This window comes from Camarhynchus parvulus, chromosome 5, assembly GCF_901933205.1.
Source record: "Camarhynchus parvulus chromosome 5, STF_HiC, whole genome shotgun sequence".
In the NCBI taxonomy this organism is placed as follows: Eukaryota; Metazoa; Chordata; class Aves; order Passeriformes; family Thraupidae; genus Camarhynchus; species Camarhynchus parvulus.
The window spans coordinates 52,142,525-52,157,602 of record NC_044575.1 but is presented as its reverse complement, the minus strand read 5'-3'; the positions used below and the strand labels follow the sequence as shown (position 1 = coordinate 52,157,602).

Sequence of the window (15,078 nt, the reverse complement as noted above, 5' to 3'; positions counted from 1 at the left end):
TAGATATTACCTACTTATATATAACATTCCTACCTCTGTTACCCTGATGGACAGAAAACGACTTGGGATCATCTTTGACATTTGTAAATCACCAAATAAGATTTTCACAGGCTCCACTGTCTGCTTCTGACAATCCACATTTACTCTAAAATGGAATGAAGATGCTAAATACTTCACTCACAAGGGAAAACTCAAGAGGATGAATTTTTTTGCTTTCATCTGCTTCCCAAGGTATCCCCAGGGCACATTTATGTTCTTAATGACTTTTATTTAGAAATACATTAATTCAATTAGAATGCAAAATGACCACAAAGAACCAAATTACTGCAGAGTAACTTTTCAACTGCAATATAACCAAACACAGAAAGATACATACCAGGGCACAACTCTGCCATCACTTTATTAGAAATTGAAAAAAATTAGGGTTAAGTAGTGAGGCTTTTCGTGATGGCATTTTCTTCTAAGCTTATTTTTTAAAAACACAGTAGAAAAACCACAAACATAAATTCAGCAAATTTTATATATATATATGAAAAATAAAACATTCCTTTTACTTGACAAAAGATTAGAACTTTTAAGTCTTTCAGCCTACAAGACTTTAGCTCCTCAAGAACCAATTTTCACAAAGATTTCAAATGCTGTTTTGGGCAGAGTGAAGGTGCTAAAATATTGTATTAAAAGCTAAGTACAATCAACTGGAAGTAAAATACTCACCTGTACTTTAATCTTCTCAATTCATTCCTGCCTTCCTATTCTAGATTTCTTACTTTTAAACACTGAAATGGCTGCAGACTAATCAGGAGCTAGGCAGAATGCCATTTTATCAGGTTACTTATATGACCTGAAGCTCAGAAGCACAGCAGAGAATAACACCAGAACAAACATGACAGATTTTCTGAGCAAAAGCATGTGTGGACCAAAGAGACTCAAAACATTGCATTTCTCAGCGTTATTTCCTATTACATTGTAACACCTCATGCCCTTATGTTCCCCCACTTTTGTTAAGCTCTGTCTCTCTGCCTTTCTTTTTTGTCCCTAAATGTTACTCCTCATTTACTTGGGTTATTGCAATCCCCACATTGTCTCTGTCAGAACAGAAGTAACTGTGTACATCCCTATTTTCAGATGTCAAAGGACTAGAACTTTGGGGGGGGAAGATGACTGCATATTTGGAATTCTCTTTATCTATAAAGAAATATTTAAAACAATCACCTTATTCCTAGCCCTGCAAAATCATTCTGCTTAGACAAGGTTTACATCTGTTTTTTGAACCTAACATTTCTTCCTTGATGACAATTCCAAGGAAATTCCCACTGAATCCAGCAAACCTTATTTTGCTGCAAAGAAACACATTTTACATATGCAATACAATTACCTTATAAATTCCAAACCTACAGCTCCTGCACCTTGCACTTGTCTTTTGATATCCTCGGGATGATGAACACACAGCTCAAAAGGAATCTTCAGCTGTGACATCTTGACTGCCAGGTACACTTCAGGGAGAACTTTAAAAACCTCCTTTGGATTACGGGAGAACTCCACAAAAGCCCTGCTTACCAAAAAAAAAAAAAAAAAAATAAAATATTTTTTTTCTCCCTGTCTTTATCTTAGCAGACCAGCAAACAGTAAAAGGTAGGTTCCTCACAGGCTCTGCTTTTATGTACCTTAAAACTTTAATTATCATGATGGTGATAAGAAAACTTTCTAACATTATCACCAGCACATGCCAAATTTAATGCAATAGGATATGAAAATATATGTGAATAAGGAAGGCATTAAAGGTTGGAAAAGGAGTAAGAAGGGTTACATGAATTCAACTTTAGGCAGTCACAGGCTGAAATTAGTCACATTATCAGCTCAAAAAAGCCATCAGACTGTACAAATGAGCTAAATTCAGCATAACAGACAGAAATAAATACAGACAGATGAGTTGCAATTAAGGCCCACTGTTAGAGAACAGAAGAGACAAACCAGAAGGCTCTACCTCAGCTAGCTTATCTACTGTTATTCCAACCAAAGACCATCAGAATTCAAAACCACCTTTTCAACTTTTACTGATATATTAAAGGTAAGTTACTGATTCCAAAGAAAGAATAAATTAACTAAATTTGTCAGTACAGCACTGCAAAAGAAATTGATTACTGGATTTGTAACTGAGAACACAAGGCAGGATATTTTATTTTACACTCACCTTGATCCATTGTAGGAAATAGATTTTACCTGCCCACACTGTCTAAGCAGTGACTGCAACTGTTTATGGTATATATATCCATAGGGAGGAATGTTCTTCAGCTGTAAAGAAAAAGATGTTAAATTTGGATACCTTCAATTGCTTTAATTTTCAAGCTCACCCAAATAGTTAGCTTTCTCCTTCACCTGAGCTGCAATAATTACATACAATCTGAACTCCAACAAATTCCCAAGTGCCAGATACTACAGTACATTTAAGAATCTCAAAAGACAATAAAAAGCACTGTTTTGCTGCTAATAATGCCCTACTACTTCAAACCAGTAGACAAACTATAAATGAAGCAAATTAATTTGTAATTATATATATTAATCTGATGCTTGTTACAAAAAGCTGTCTAGTGTCTCTTGATTTTGCTTGTAACAGAAAAGACCAGAATGCTATGATTCTTTTTCCACAGTGGGGAACCATACCTTGTACAGTATGCACTGCCTGGGAAGCTGAAGGACCTACAGCTCCTGCATATCCTAACAGTCCTACCACATACTGAATTTGAGCTATGCTGGGACAGCTTGCACAGCTGGAAAGCTCTCTCACATGGATATAAACCTCTTAGGGATGGCAAAGAGCAATCTCCTCATCTTCCTCTTGCAGAGGTGTAACTCCAGTGTAAGTTTTCATGACTATTAACATGAAATTACAGTCATGCGTCCATTTCACTAACTTTTTCTTAATAGTATCTCATGAGATGTCTTGATTTAATACAGAATCATGAACTCCTAAGTACTTTGAGACTTTGAACTATTTTGTCAGAACTTATGCAACTGTCTATTCTTTTCTTCGGCTCTTACAACTTTAGACAGGAAAAAACAGATTATTTTTTCACAATGTTCCTATGACTTGCAGTTATAGCACTAAGATCAGCTGCTGGTCAAAACCACGGTCTAGGTCAGACTGCAGAAACTGCCTCAAGGGAAGATAATTTAGAGAGACCAGGGAGTGGGAGATTTCATTGTCTTTTGTATCTTCAGCACACCATTAGGAGCAGTATATGGCTGTAAGAACCTCTCCAAGTGAGAGCCTGAGGAACTTGCAGCATTTGTGCCCAAGATGATCATTTACACCGATGAAGACACAGCAGCTACTTCTTCCAAAGTAACAAGCAGCTGATGTAAGAGCTCATCAAGAGTTAAATACATTAAAAGAAAGTAGCTCTTTTAATCTATCAATTTAACGTTAATCAATGCTGCTCTGGCAAGACTAGTATTTATTCCACAAGACTGAGTCTATTGTGCTATTTTGCTTCAATATCCTTAAACTGTATGGAGCACAAAAAATCTCTTGTCAACAAGATTTTCTGACTCTCTCCTTTTTTTATCTATTGTCTCTTGTGACAGTAAAGTCTATTCTTTGAGGCTTCCTGGTAGATTTGGTTTCTTTAAGCACAGGTCATGGCTGTTTTACAGCGTAATACCTACTTCAGATACATCAAACATTTTCTTAGTTTAGACTGCACAATTTTGCAAAATCAACACAGCCATTTTAAACTTGCACATATGCAATCAGCTGAAAAGCAATTTTAGAAGATAACAAAAGCCAGTGTAACACCTGAGTAACCTTAAAGCAACAAGCACATATGCCATGCACTAACAAGCAGGAGATTACAAAAAGTAACACTGAAGTTGCAACCCTACATTAACTTAAGTACTCAGTAAAAAGTACCCTTGATAGTTTTGTTCTATTTTTCCAATATTTTTTTTAGTTTGATGAAAGTTGTTTGCCTCTGCAAGACTAGCAATCAAATTCATAGAGGCAGTTCTCAGGAATTCTTTGAAAATTGCCCACCTACACCATTGTTTATTGTATTGAAAGAAAGGAAGGTGGGACCCACCAAGGAAGGATCAGAGTAGGTAATTATTTCTCTCCTTGCCCAAGTCAGAACAGAACTTGAAAAAAGCACCCAAACACTTAATATTTCTGTTACTTGATTCTTAATTAAGTCATTCAACTTCTTAACATACCATCACAGTTGTTTTTGGATCCTTGCCAGCAAGATCTTTCATGGCAATTTCTCCATTACATTTTCCAAAAGTACAGTAGTTTGGATAGAAAGCACCAGCTATTACCACCTGAAATGAAGAAAATACTTTGTGATACACAGCAGATTGTATTCAGTTTCTTGAAATGAGATACACTGGCAACATATAGAGAGACAACAGATCTTCATATTAGTATTTTTTCCCATCTCTGTTCAGGAATCACCAGAACTGGAGACGAAACACAAATTCTTAAAAACAGATTTTTGTGAAAAGAGTTCAATTTCTGGAACAATTCTACAACATTAATGCTTTTGTATGCAGACTTGCTCTATTCTGTTGGTTGTTAGTTCTGATTTCAAGAGCCCAAATTTAAACAAATTCACACAAAACAGCTACAGGTAAATTGCTCAGTTTTCAAGCTGTATCTTAAAATGTTCAACAATTGAGCTCCAAGAAGCTCACTGCTTACACAGTTAAACCAACTGCCACTGAAATGATAAATACGTCTGTGAAAATAAAAGCACTGCTCATCAGTCCAAATAAGACAAGTAATTTAACTGGAAATTAGACAAAGTTAAAATAGCTAGATATAAAATTCCCTGCACCCCCTCCCCACTAACTAACCAAGCCAGTGTTCAAATAAAACACCTCAAACAAGGGATAATATAATGTTCAATTAACTAACATTACCTGTCCTTCTGCATTGCCAATACACTGCCAAAATAGTTACTTTTTTTTCTACCCAAAATTGCTACATCCACATAGAATTTTGGAAAACTAGTGTAATACTACTTCATCAATATTATGAATTGAAAATAGTGAAAATTGGTATGAAGACTGAACTGCAATTTTTGTAAATAGCACCTCTTTATGACAGTAAAGCATTACCTGCAAGATGAAGCGTTGTTTGCACACATATTCCTCGTCCATCGGAGATGGCTGAGCTTTAACATGCATGTTAAATGCACTGACTCTCTTTTTCAAGTTGTGAAATAACTCTGCCACCTGAAATTTGATCTCTAAGTTACACTTAAAATGGATCAAACCCAGCCACAAACTGAAATAAAATCTGTTAGTTAAAGTCTGAAATAACTGGGCCAACTCCCTTCCCTTTTCAGGTGACTGGTAAGCATTTCACCAATATACTGCTCAGCACCTTTATGTTGGAAAATAATTTCAGTACTGTGACTCAAATTGTTTTCCCAAAATCTCCTTATAAAGAACAACTCTGTACTCACAAATCATATCATGCATATATTATACAGAACAAAATCAGGAAAAGAACTGAATTAACCATTTACAAGATTATATTCTCTATTTAAAACATTTTAGGTTTGTAACTTAGGGGGTAAAAATCTTGCTAGCAACCTGGAATTCTGCACCCAACTGCAGCAGTGACCATGCTGCACCCTCACTTTAGCAGACAACTCTGATTACTGTGAGAGAGATCAAACTTATGCCCCCCAGCAGAACATATTTCAGCTTTTCCTATCTTCAGCATTTCCAATAAACTCCCACAAGCAACCACTGGTCCTCCAACCACACAGAGTGAATGCCTTCACTCTCCCAAACCATTCTGGAGCAGATGTACAAAGCACTGTCCACACAGCTTTTCTGTAGCTACATTTCCCTTTCCTTTCAGCTGCTGGCTATTCTAGCACACTACCAGAACAACCATTGCCAGAAAGGAACCCCTGGGACTGACTCAGTTCTGCAAAGCCACTTCCACACAAGGGATTATGAAATTAGGATCTTTAGGTGCAGCAAATAAAAGCCCCCAGATATTACTAAGTGTTAAGTAAAGGTGACCATTCTAAACTCGTGTATTATGCCATGCACAACCTCTTCCAGCATTATCTGAAACTGAGAGGCTGCCATGTGAGACTGATCATTCCACTGTCCAGCTTCACAAAATTTGCTCTTCTCTCTTTTTTGTTGTTATCACATTTCCAAGTCATAAAACTATTGTCATTTCTTATCCAGATGGTTGTTCACTATCAAATTCTATTTTTATTTCCTGTGCTTTTTGAGCACAGGCCCTGCATTGCTCATGCCAAAGGTATGAACTGGTGAAATAATGGCCAAGGCCATTCTGCTGATCAATTAGTCAGAAATCTTATTTATTTTCCCCTCAATATATCAAATTAAGCTTGAAGCCCACTGTGAGGCAGAGTTTTCATTAATTGCTGCAGTAATCTAAGCAACAAAGCCCCACAGGTTCTCAAGTTCAGGCCTCACTATGTAACTGTATTTGCTTAGAGTCTTCCCAACCAGAAAACAGAAGATATTTAACAACAGACAGCAGTCACACCACAACCAGTGATCTGAGGAACCTCTAAAATTAGCAAATAATACTGCAGGTTTCTTAAAAATATGTTAAGCAGTTAATAATTTAACCACTCTGTTTATCCTACCAGAATTCCTTTCAACTAAATTCATAGTTCATTTTAAGAAAATACACATCTATATGTATGGAAAGATATGTAACACAGAAGTTTAACCAAGATTTTAACATTTACAGAGAATGAGGAAAGTCCTTCTGCTTATAAAAACTGCTACCTATTTAAATCTTACCTCTTTGATCTTGTTTATATGAACACAATTAGATCGACCCCACTCAAGCTCTTCCTGAAAAAGAAAGTTAGAACTTTTTTCTTCTACTGCTAGTAAACTTTACCTCACGTTCTTCTGCATGGACACAAATAATAGTTACATATAGCAAGAGAAGAATTTAATCACATTTCACAGCCTTGCATTCATACTGAGTATTGTGACATGCATGAAAATGTAAGACAGTTATGTGTTTGACTAAAACTATATTTTGTTTATCACCAATGCAGCTGTGGGTCATCCAACCTTCCCATTATCAACCCACAAGTCCAACTGCTCTGTGCTGCTACTAAAGAATCTACTTTAACATTCACACCTAGAGAATCACAGGAATGCTACTGTTTAGGAAAACCTGCAAGATTCTCAAGTCCAACCCTTAACCCAGCACTGCTTTGTCCACAACAAAACCATGTCCCCAAGTGCCACACCCACATGGCATTTGAAGAAATCCATGGACAGTGACTCCACTACATCTCCGGGCAGCCTGCTGCAATGTTTTCAGTGAAAAACATTTTCCTAATTCCAACCTAAACCTCTCCTTGGTACAACTTGAGGCCATTTTCTCTGCTTCTATCACCTGGGAGAAGAGGCCAACCCCCAACTCAACATAACAGGCAACTGTAGAGTGATAAAGTTTTATTGCTGTACAATACTGCCTCTACTGCCTCTTTTCAGGCAGTTGTAGAACAATAAAGTCTCCCCTGAGCCCTCTTTCTCCAGACTAAAAACTCCCAGTTCCCTCAACAGCTCCTCTCTCTGGAAGTTTGTGCTCCAGACCCTTCCCAGCTCCACTGCCCTTCTCTGGACATGCTCCAGCACCTCGGTGTCCTCCAGTATTTTCTACACAGGACTCAAAGTGCGGCCTTCACCAGTGCCAAGCACAGGGGGGAAAAAAAATCATTGCCCTGGTCCTGCTGGCCACATGACTGCTGATACAAGCCAGGATGCCACTGGACTTCTTGGCAATCTGGGAACACTTACAAAAAGCTCAGAACTTCTTTCTTTGCATGCACATCTTTATCAAACATCCTGGCTACTTGTAACTCAGTGTATGTTATGCACTGGTGATCATAAAAGATACTACACTCTAAAAGAACAAGGGAAATAAAAAAGGTTTCATCTCGTACACACAAAAGGAGGACCGGAGGCAGTTACTGAGGGCATGCTACTGGTTTTTGTGACTGATGCACTTAAACATCTTCCATCTTTCAGGGTTTTCTGAGGGCACAGAAATCTGTGTATGTAAAAAAAGAGAGATACTTATGCACAATAAAAGTATTTCTTTCAACTACAGCTCAATTTCCCTTTTTAGGCTGGATTTCAAACCCTCTGGGCACTGTTGATTCATCTGTGGAAGGAGGTAACATAGGGGATTGTCTTCAAGTAACTCTGCACTAGATTCAAATGCTCATTTTCTCTCAAAGCCTAGCCTATTTATGCATGAAAAATCATAATTATTATAAATAAACATTGCTAGCAAAACCTTCTCCTTTTTCATATTTACTATGGAAAAAAAAATACTCCAGCACTTAAGTCACCAACCTTGAATAGAGAAGAAGAAAAAGTTTAACTAACCTTGGGATTTCTCAGCTTTCCTTTTTCTTTGCAGGCCTGCCATGCCTAAGGAAAAAGTGGTGTAGCATTCAGATACAAAATGTAATGCTTCAGTAATAATTATTACAAATACTAATGTGACATTTAAAACTATAAACTTTTTTTTTCATATCAACACTGAAGGTGATTTTTAACAACATTTTTTATGAGAGGAAATGGATGGAGTGTTAAAGTACATGCAAACATCCACAAATTATTACAACAACTGTATGCTGTAATTGGACACTAAAAAAGCAGGTTACTTTCAAAACCATTTTTTTTTCTCCTTGCTTTGGGACAAAAGCAATGAAATTACTGATTCAGGTAAGTTCTGATGCAAATGCCTCCCAGAAAACAGGGCTGGAAGAAAAATTTAAATACCCAGCATATTAATGAAAATTACTTCATTATTAGGCAGCTTATGACAGATGCCTGCAGAATTCATTTCTAGTTTGACAGCAAGTCACCTCATAATACAATAATCCAGCTTACTGGGGACACTGAATACATGCAAGGTTGAACAGCCAGACTGCATTTCCCTACCCTGATAGAAAAGAAGGAATCTAATCTGAACCAAGGAGTCTGGAAACAAACTTTCCTGAATTTATCCATTCTTTTCTGATACTCAGCCATTCAAAACAAAGCTTTCACATCACTCACACACAGAGACATTTCACTGGAAGCTTTGTCTGAATGTTCCTGTTTATTCTCCAGGATAACAAACTGTTTTACAGAAACAGCATCTTCAGATGAACAGGTGATAATTACCAGGTGACACAAGGGAAATACATAACAGGATTTAGGGAATTCAGAAAACATTGATTTTGAGCCTCAGGATTAGTGGATACATGTGCCATACATGCCCATGTGTACTTCAAAAAATTCTAACAGCAGAGTAGAAAAGAAAACAAGTCAGTTTTGACCGAAGGGCAACATGCTCAAAAAAAGGAGAATAAATTAAATCAGCAGCTGAAGATTTTGGACTCTCCAGAAGATTAAAAAACACATCAGAGCATGCATTACAGAAATAGCAGGTTCTTCAAGCAGAAGCTTTGCTGTGCTGTACCAGCTCTGCCTCTAAGTGGAGGAACTGACCCCTGTCCACGGTACTGAGCCACCAAGCAGCCAAGAGTACCAAAAAATAACATTTGCACAAAACCATCCCAAAGCCAAAGCTAAGAAGTTTGGAGAAAGGTCACCAAACTCATTCTGATGTAGAATTTACCAGTCTAAACTGTCCTTGGTTAAAAACAATCTACAAACATCACCACATCTCTGGCATTTCATTTCTGGCTATTGAGTAGAGACGATTGAAACTTTACACAGTTGGACCAGGACTGCAAAAAACATCAATATGTAGCTATCAGTAATGTGAAGTTTTAACAACTGCTAAGTAAAAATGCTGCACTGATCCTACAAAAGTGAGAACCTTCATGCTGGTCTATCAGATTTCACTGTAATCTAAGCTGGAACAAAAGACTTACCCTAAATGCATTCAGAATTGCAATACAGTCACTCCTACTATTCCCAGCAAAAAACATTTTTTTCCTGTCAATATGAACAAAAACTATTAGCAACAATATGTCTTTCAAATATTACATGTATTACACAGCTCAGAAACACCCTCCATGTCTCTAATAAACATGATCAATACACTTATTGTAATTACTTGTTCTAATGCATGTCTCCTTGCTGAAGGAGATGCTCTGTATGAGCAGGATAATAATAAGTAATTGTCCTTGCTATTTAAAGAACCATTTTAATAGACACTGCCACATGAGAAAGGCAAAGCTGAAGAACCAGGCCCTGTGCTCAGCAGATGGTGAGTTAGGCTCTGTGGTTTATGTTCCCAAATAAATAGATTCCAGTGTCAGCTACTTGGAAAACCTTCTTTTTGCACTGTTTGGCATTTTAACAGAAAATCAGACATATGAGATGGAAACATATTAAGCCATCAACTCTGCCTTCTGCTCTCAAATGTAGTTAGAAAGTTATGAAACATCTGGGGCACTACCTGTATGCATCAACATGCTTTTTGAAAGGTACTGCAAAAAAATTCCGTGAAGACAGTGCTGCAGCTACAACAAAAACAAACCAAAATTAAAACCTGCAAATCATCTGCTTCTAGAGAAATGTCTCACATGTTTTCTTTCAGTTACCTATAATAAGGCATTCCTCTAAGCAACCAAAGACATGCCCAAGGACTATCAATTTTCCAAGATGCAGGTCCAGTGGCAACTGTGTCAATACCGTTCCTAAGAAAGTTAGCTCACCATCATGCAGATCTTCTTCTGTTTGCGGAGAGGTTGTAAGTGCTCCCAGCTAGAGAAATTAAAATGTATTCACTTATAAAAGCTGACTAAGTACATCTAAGACAATTTTTAAAGCCTGGCACTTTTGAAAACAAAGCTGCTACATATACTGGATATAAAGGCAAGCTACAAATGATGCAAATATTTATTTCTTATGCACTTTGGAAAAGAAAAAAGTTTAATGCGATGAGGATTCTCCCTTATTGTTTTAATTGAAAATCCGAATCACTATCCTCCTTGTACAGGTGAGAGAGATATGTTGAGGCTGACCTCTATAAATCATACATTTTAAGAGTCTGATTTTTTACTTATTCATAAACAGTGTTGCTTACAAAGTTTTTTTTTGGTCTATTTCTCTGTTCTTTCTCACCACAGATGCCAGTCCTCAAAGAGTAGCATTACTCTCTGGCGAAATTACAATTGTGCTTTAAAGATATAACTACAGAAATTATGCTTAAAAGGATGGAAATCCAACAACAGACCAAGGCATGAGAGACTCTCCAGACACAGTTCATATCTGAGGCTCCAGTTAAGACTACTACTACCTTAAATACAAAGAAAACTTCTGCAGCACATTCCTATTACCCTGATTTTAATAACATTAAAAGGAAGCCTACCTCTTTCAGCTGAACTATTGTACGTTCAATGTCACCCACACTGGGTGGAGAAAGAGCTGTTGCCAGCAAGGCTTTTGGTTCCCCCATATCAAGCTTCTTTAATTTTAAGACTGTAGATCCTAATGGGCAATGCTGAAGCGAAGACAAGATTATTGTTACTCTCCCCTCATGGGAAGTGTGACAAAGTGTTTTACATGAAAAAGTAAGTTTACAATTTAGCAAAATCTGCAGTTAATTGTGTAAACAAGCGTTTGTTTTCTTTTGAGTGGATTACTTATTTCTAATCCACATCGATTTTACTGCTATAATTTATCTCCTTCTATAAGGAAACTATGTGGAATGATCTTTGTCAAATAGTTAACAAGTTGAATTCTAGTCACTGCTATTAGTTATTAGTAACTATTCCAATCATCTTCAGAGAAAGTAAAGCAAAGCTTCTCTGCTATGACTACAGGAATTAAAGAAAACTGAATCATCAACCCAACAGCCTTACCAGCATCTCAGGTTCTGACTTCTCTGGAATACAGTCTGCCCAGAAGTCCTTGCGTATGAGCCTGTAACAGTAGCCTTTGGAAACACGTCCAGCACGACCTTCACACAAAAGAACAAATCACCAATTTGTAAATTGCACAAGTTTTTTCCAAACCCATCCATCTACAAACCCTGTGGGTAGCTGAGCAGCACACGACAGCTGATGCTGCAGGCTGAGCAGTGTTCTGCTCTCTTGCAGCAGACAGGCCCAGAGGACACAGAAGGGTAGGACAAAAAAATTTTGCCTTCATAGGAGCAGTAACTAACAAAAGAATTACATAACTATTACACTCAAATATCTCTTTCACATAACTGCCCTCAAATCAACAGCCATTTTTCTCAGGTGAACAGGCATTTCCTATTTGACTCTATAGCTAGAAAATCATCTTCAATATAAACAACTTTTAAACTACAATGATAAACAGCAAAATGTCTTTATGATCTACTATTCACAGAAAACACAATGACTCAGAAGTCTATCTTCACAAATCCAAACACCATTCCATTTAACCAGCTAAATGCTACTCCTCTCTGTGGGATACTCCACTACAGAATCAGACCACATTTTTAAGCCACATGCACAACAAGCCCAAGTCTTCTACACAGAATGCTACTTCTACTGGTTGTACATTGGCTGGTTGCTGTGACCTTTGCTGACCTGGAACCAAATGGAAATAAATCTGTATATTGGGGTTCACAGGTTCACAGTGAGGTCCTGAAAGGGTGTGGCTATTGTGGTGGCTTCTGTAAGAAGCTGCTGGAAACTTCCCCCATATCTGACACTGCAAGAGTGGGAGGAAGAAGCAGCAGCAGAGAGAATGCGAGATGAACCAACACAATCCCCAATTTCCACCCCAGGGTACCACTAGGCCAGAGAAGGCAGACAAACTGGGAGTGAGTCCAAGCCTGGGAATGAGTGGAGGGAAGCTGTTTAAGATTTGGCTTTATTTCTCATTATCCAAGACTGATTTGTTTGGTAATAAATGAAACTAATTTCCCCAAGCTGAGTCTGTTTTGCCTGTGATGGTAATTGTTAAGTGATCTCCCTGTCTTCATCTCAACCCCTGAGCCTTCTGTCACCATTTTTCTTCCTGTCCAGTTGAGGAGAGGGGAGTGATAGAACAGCTTTGGTGAGCATTTGGCACACAGCTGTAATTGTAAAGACCTTGTAATACTTAAAAATTACAGTATTTTTAGACCTGAAGATATCTATTAATTTATTTAGTATTATTTTTGACTGAAACTGAAAAGATTTTGATATTTAAGAGGATTGTCTTACTAGAAGAGACAATACAGAATCTTATTTATCCTTGTGCTATGAACATTGGCGTAAACTAGAAACACAGCTGTGGATATTTCAACTCATTAATAGTGACATATACACATGAAAGCTCCTTTTACTGCTGCAGCTCACAAGCAGTTCATAAATACCTAGCAGTACATATCCCCCCTTTTCAAAAATGGTCTGTGATAAAGAAATTGCTATTAAATACCAAAGAATCCATGGTCTATGAATTTTAATACTTTTCAGTAAGATACAAAACACTTCTCTGCAAATATACTTGAGGAAAAGAAAAAAAATCATTCATACAGAGTTGTTTAATCCCATTTTTATACCCTGACATGGTAAAGACTTATCAAGTATTAATGGCCAAAATAATCTGTTCTTTTTACTATTAATACAAGAAAAACCAACAAAGAATTGTTCATTAAGGTCAGCTTCTAAAATTCCTTTGCATTACCTATTGTCATCTCACCTTTTCTTTGATTACAGTTTGTCTTAGATGCCCAGCAAAGCCTCAAATTTTGGTAATTAGTTTCCTTATCGCAAAACAGAATTTTAGTCAAGCAGAAATCTATCACTGCAAGTAAGAAAAAAATTCCTCATGGCAGTAGAAAGAAATACACAAGAATAATCTGTATTATCAGAAAAGTCTGAATAACTTGAATAGCAATAAAACAAACATCAGATTTATAAACAGTCAGACCCAAGATATTCTGAATACTAAACAAATTGCTAACAGATCTTACTATAGCAATAATAAAACATTGTAGATGACAATCATTAAAAGGCAATCATTTCTGCATTTAGAAACTTTGTATGAAAATTTGCTTAAACTGATGCAATTATTTCGAAACACAGTCAGAATGTGATTAAAAAACCTTAACTTGTGACATGAGGTCTGGCTCTGCTTGTTACTGTATTTAAAATTACCCCTTAATGAAGACTTAATCCAACCTCCCACTCAGCAGCTCTATATGTTCAAATATTCAGATTTCTCTGTTGTGAAAGAAATAATTCAACACGCCAACAGCAGTGTTTGAACAGTGACATATTCTGGAGACCAAACCCAGCACAAGTATTGAAAATATTACAAACACAGTGTATAGAGAATTAGAGGATTTAGACAACTTACCATACTTAACATCAGGAACTGTTACAGAGCTCTCAGCTACATTGGTAGCTAGAATAACCTGAGTTTTGAAGCAAAAAATGAGCAAGGAATGCATAAACAAAAAATTACTTACTTTAATGTTTCTACATGAAAAACCCAACTTGCTATGAAGAAATATAAATGTAATGGCAACACAGCATTTCTGCTCTGCACAGTAAAAAAAGCAGTACCATGCAAGGACAATACAAAACCCGTTGTATTTTTTTGTTCTGAGCTCAAAAAAGCATAATATAGTGTAGCATTAGGACAGTGTAGAGGAGGAATGGAAATATTTCCTCGTGCCTTTGCCATAAGGAAAGATCACACTATTGGCAGCAATACTCTCTTAGTAACAGCAGATGGAGAAAACCAAGGCAGCAGTGACAATGTGAGGCACAAGGTGGGACACTCTCCCATACTGGGGCACTGCTTTGCTATTCAGGGCCACCAGCAGCCCCCTCCTGTTTCCTGTTGTGTAGGTGCAAGAATCAACATGCACAAACCATTCTGAAGGATAAAAACAGCAGCAGGCAATAGTTTAAGGGTAACTTCCTCAAGTTAATGCACCTCTCTTGAGGACTGCATAACAGTTCTAAAACCAGCTTGGTAAGAAAGGCCATCACGTTACACACTGAAAAACTGAAGTACTTTGTCCTCATAAAATGGTTTGAGTTAGAACAGCTAATATTACTTAAATACATTATTATTTGCTATTACTACTCTAGCAAAACATTTCATATGCTTTAAAAAAGT

At 37.1% G+C, this 15,078-nt stretch overlaps 1 protein-coding gene across 1 annotated transcript in view; it reads right to left on the bottom strand.

Annotated features, from left to right (window-relative positions):
* The window catches only part of TDRD9 (tudor domain containing 9), a 68,034-nt gene that overhangs the window by 12,255 nt on the left and 40,701 nt on the right, over positions 1–15,078 (bottom strand). Inside the window, exons 12-25 of the mRNA XM_030949725.1 lie at positions 14,308–14,365; positions 13,648–13,752; positions 11,853–11,950; positions 11,360–11,491; positions 10,590–10,752; positions 10,445–10,508; positions 9,915–9,978; positions 8,413–8,457; positions 6,802–6,855; positions 5,116–5,232; positions 4,210–4,317; positions 2,192–2,292; positions 1,376–1,549; positions 34–145 (exon numbers count right to left, since the gene is read on the bottom strand). Of these exons, the coding sequence (XP_030805585.1) occupies positions 34–145; positions 1,376–1,549; positions 2,192–2,292; positions 4,210–4,317; positions 5,116–5,232; positions 6,802–6,855; positions 8,413–8,457; positions 9,915–9,978; positions 10,445–10,508; positions 10,590–10,752; positions 11,360–11,491; positions 11,853–11,950; positions 13,648–13,752; positions 14,308–14,365 (1,395 nt within the window). The remainder of the gene's footprint in view (positions 1–33; positions 146–1,375; positions 1,550–2,191; positions 2,293–4,209; positions 4,318–5,115; positions 5,233–6,801; positions 6,856–8,412; positions 8,458–9,914; positions 9,979–10,444; positions 10,509–10,589; positions 10,753–11,359; positions 11,492–11,852; positions 11,951–13,647; positions 13,753–14,307; positions 14,366–15,078) is intronic.